The sequence below is a fragment of the Antrostomus carolinensis genome, unplaced genomic scaffold, assembly GCF_000700745.2.
Source record: "Antrostomus carolinensis isolate BGI_N321 unplaced genomic scaffold, ASM70074v2 scaffold47567, whole genome shotgun sequence".
NCBI lineage: Eukaryota > Metazoa > Chordata > Aves > Caprimulgiformes > Caprimulgidae > Antrostomus > Antrostomus carolinensis.
In genome coordinates, this window is record NW_010328948.1 from 493 (window position 1) to 2,609 (window position 2,117).

The 2,117-nt window shown below is 51.3% G+C and overlaps 1 protein-coding gene across 1 annotated transcript; it reads left to right on the top strand.

The window, feature by feature from the left end:
- Positions 1-237: 237 nt before the first annotated feature.
- On the top strand, positions 238-1,779 carry HIPK4 (homeodomain interacting protein kinase 4; the record flags this gene model as incomplete). The annotated part of the gene is made up of 1 exon (XM_010172384.1): positions 238-1,779. A coding segment is annotated over exon 1 (1,542 nt), but the record flags the coding sequence as incomplete, so codon positions are not given.
- Between the last annotated feature and the right edge of the window lie 338 nt (positions 1,780-2,117).

Genomic DNA, 2,117 nt, shown 5'->3' on the forward strand with positions numbered 1-2,117 from the left:
GGGTTGAGGATGAGTTTTGGGGGGTTGAGATGGGTTTTGAGGGGTTGAAGATGGATTTTGAGGCACCAGAGCTGAGTTCCAGGAGGTTCCTCCAACCAGTGTTGACATGGGAGCGGTTGTCCCGGGGACAAGAACACCAGGAGACATCGTCATGGCGACGCTGGAACCATCAGGAGCATCTGAGTGTCCCATGTCCCCGAGGGATCTCAACCCTCTGAGCAAGAAACCAACCCCACCATGGGGACATTGGTGGTGGGTACCGAACGCTACGAGATGGTGACCACAGTGGGGAAAGGGACATTCGGGGAGGTGACCCAAGGATGGAGAAGAAGCACAGGAGAGATGGTGGCCATTAAGATCTTGAAGAACGAAGGTCACCGTGGTCAAGTAGCCAAGAATGAGTTAAAACTCTTAGAAGCTCTCCGAGAAGTAGACACGGAGAAGTCACACCTCATCCGTTTCTTGGAGTCTTTTGGTGACACCACATGGACCTACTTGGTCTTTGAGTTGTTGGAACAAAACCTCTTTGATTTCCAGAAGAAGAACAACTTCTCCCCGTTGCCCGTCCGGCACATTCGCACCATCACGGCACAAATCTTGATGGCTTTGGTCAAGTTGAAAGAACTTTCCATCATCCATGCTGACCTCAAACCTGAGAACATCATGTTGGTAGATCATCTTCGTTATCCTTTTAGGGTGAAACTCATCGATTTTGGTTCTTCAAGTATCTTCACCGAGGTCCAAGACATCAAAGAACCTTATATCCAGTCAAGGTTCTATCGTGCTCCTGAGATCTTGTTGGGTTTACCCTTCGATGAGAAGGTGGACATCTGGTCTTTAGGTTGTGTGGTGGTGGAACTTCACTTGGGTTGGCCACTCTTCCCTGGTGTTAATGAGTACGATCAAGTTCGTTACATCTCCTCCACCTTGGGGTCACCACCAAGTGAGTTACTTGGTGCTGCTCGGAAAACGTGGTCCTTCTTCCATCGTGTTCCACCTCCCAACGGTTCTTGGCAACTCAAAGCACCTAATGAGGAGATGATGAGGTCAATGGAGAGGAGGAAATATGTCTTCTCCTCATTGGATCAATTAACATCCATCAACATCCGCCCAACGGTTTATCCCAGTTGGGAAGCGTTGGCTGAACGTTGTGACCTACGTGGGATGGTGGAATTGGTCAAGAAGATGTTGACTTGGGATTCACGCAAGAGGATTGTCCCCAGCGCTGCCCTCAAACATCCTTTCATCTCCTTACAGCAGGTGAAGACCAGTTTTGAAGCCACCAGGTATTATCAGTTGTGTCAAGAAGATTTGAAGGCATCTCAGAAGGATGGTGGTGCCGTTGAGATCTTCTCAACCATGAAAGAAGAAGGTTCTTCCATGAAAGAAGGAGGTTCCTCCATGAAAGATGAAGGTTCCTCCATGAAAGAAGAAGGTTCCTCCATGAAAGAAGGTTCCTCCATGAAAGAAGGAGGTTCCTCCATGAAAGATGAAGGTTCCATCACCTCCACTGCTCAATGTAATATCCAGAAGGTCATCGCTCAGATGGATCAACTCAACCTGGTGGAGATGGTTGGTTCTTCTCACCAAACTCCCATCCCAACTCACTACGGAACCCGGCACCGACGGCATCGCCAACGGCACAAGACTCAACCCAACGCTGGGAACTTGATCGTCTTGGGATCTTCTACCAGGAGGGAACAAAGAGGTCACCAAGATTTTGGTGGCATCGTGGAGCAGAACCTGCCTGGAAGACCTTACACCTCACCCCACGTCAAGGTACAGGGGGGACAGGGTGGCTCCTGGGTGTGGTGGCTCTTGGGGTTCCTTTGGGTGCTTGGGGTCCACCAGGTGCTTCAGGTTTATGGATGCTCGAGGTTCCTGGTGTCCCCATGTCCTCTGGTGTCCCCATGTCATGGGTGCTCAAGGTCCTTGGTGTCCCCATGTCCCCTGGAGCCCCATATCATGGGTTCTTGAGGGTCCCTGGTGTCCCCATGTCCCCTGATGTCCCCACGTCATTGGTGCTTGGGGGTCCTTGGTGCCCCATGTCCCCTGGTGCCCCCATGTCATGGTCCCTGGTGTCCCCACGTCACTGGTGCTCAGGGGTCCCTGGTGTC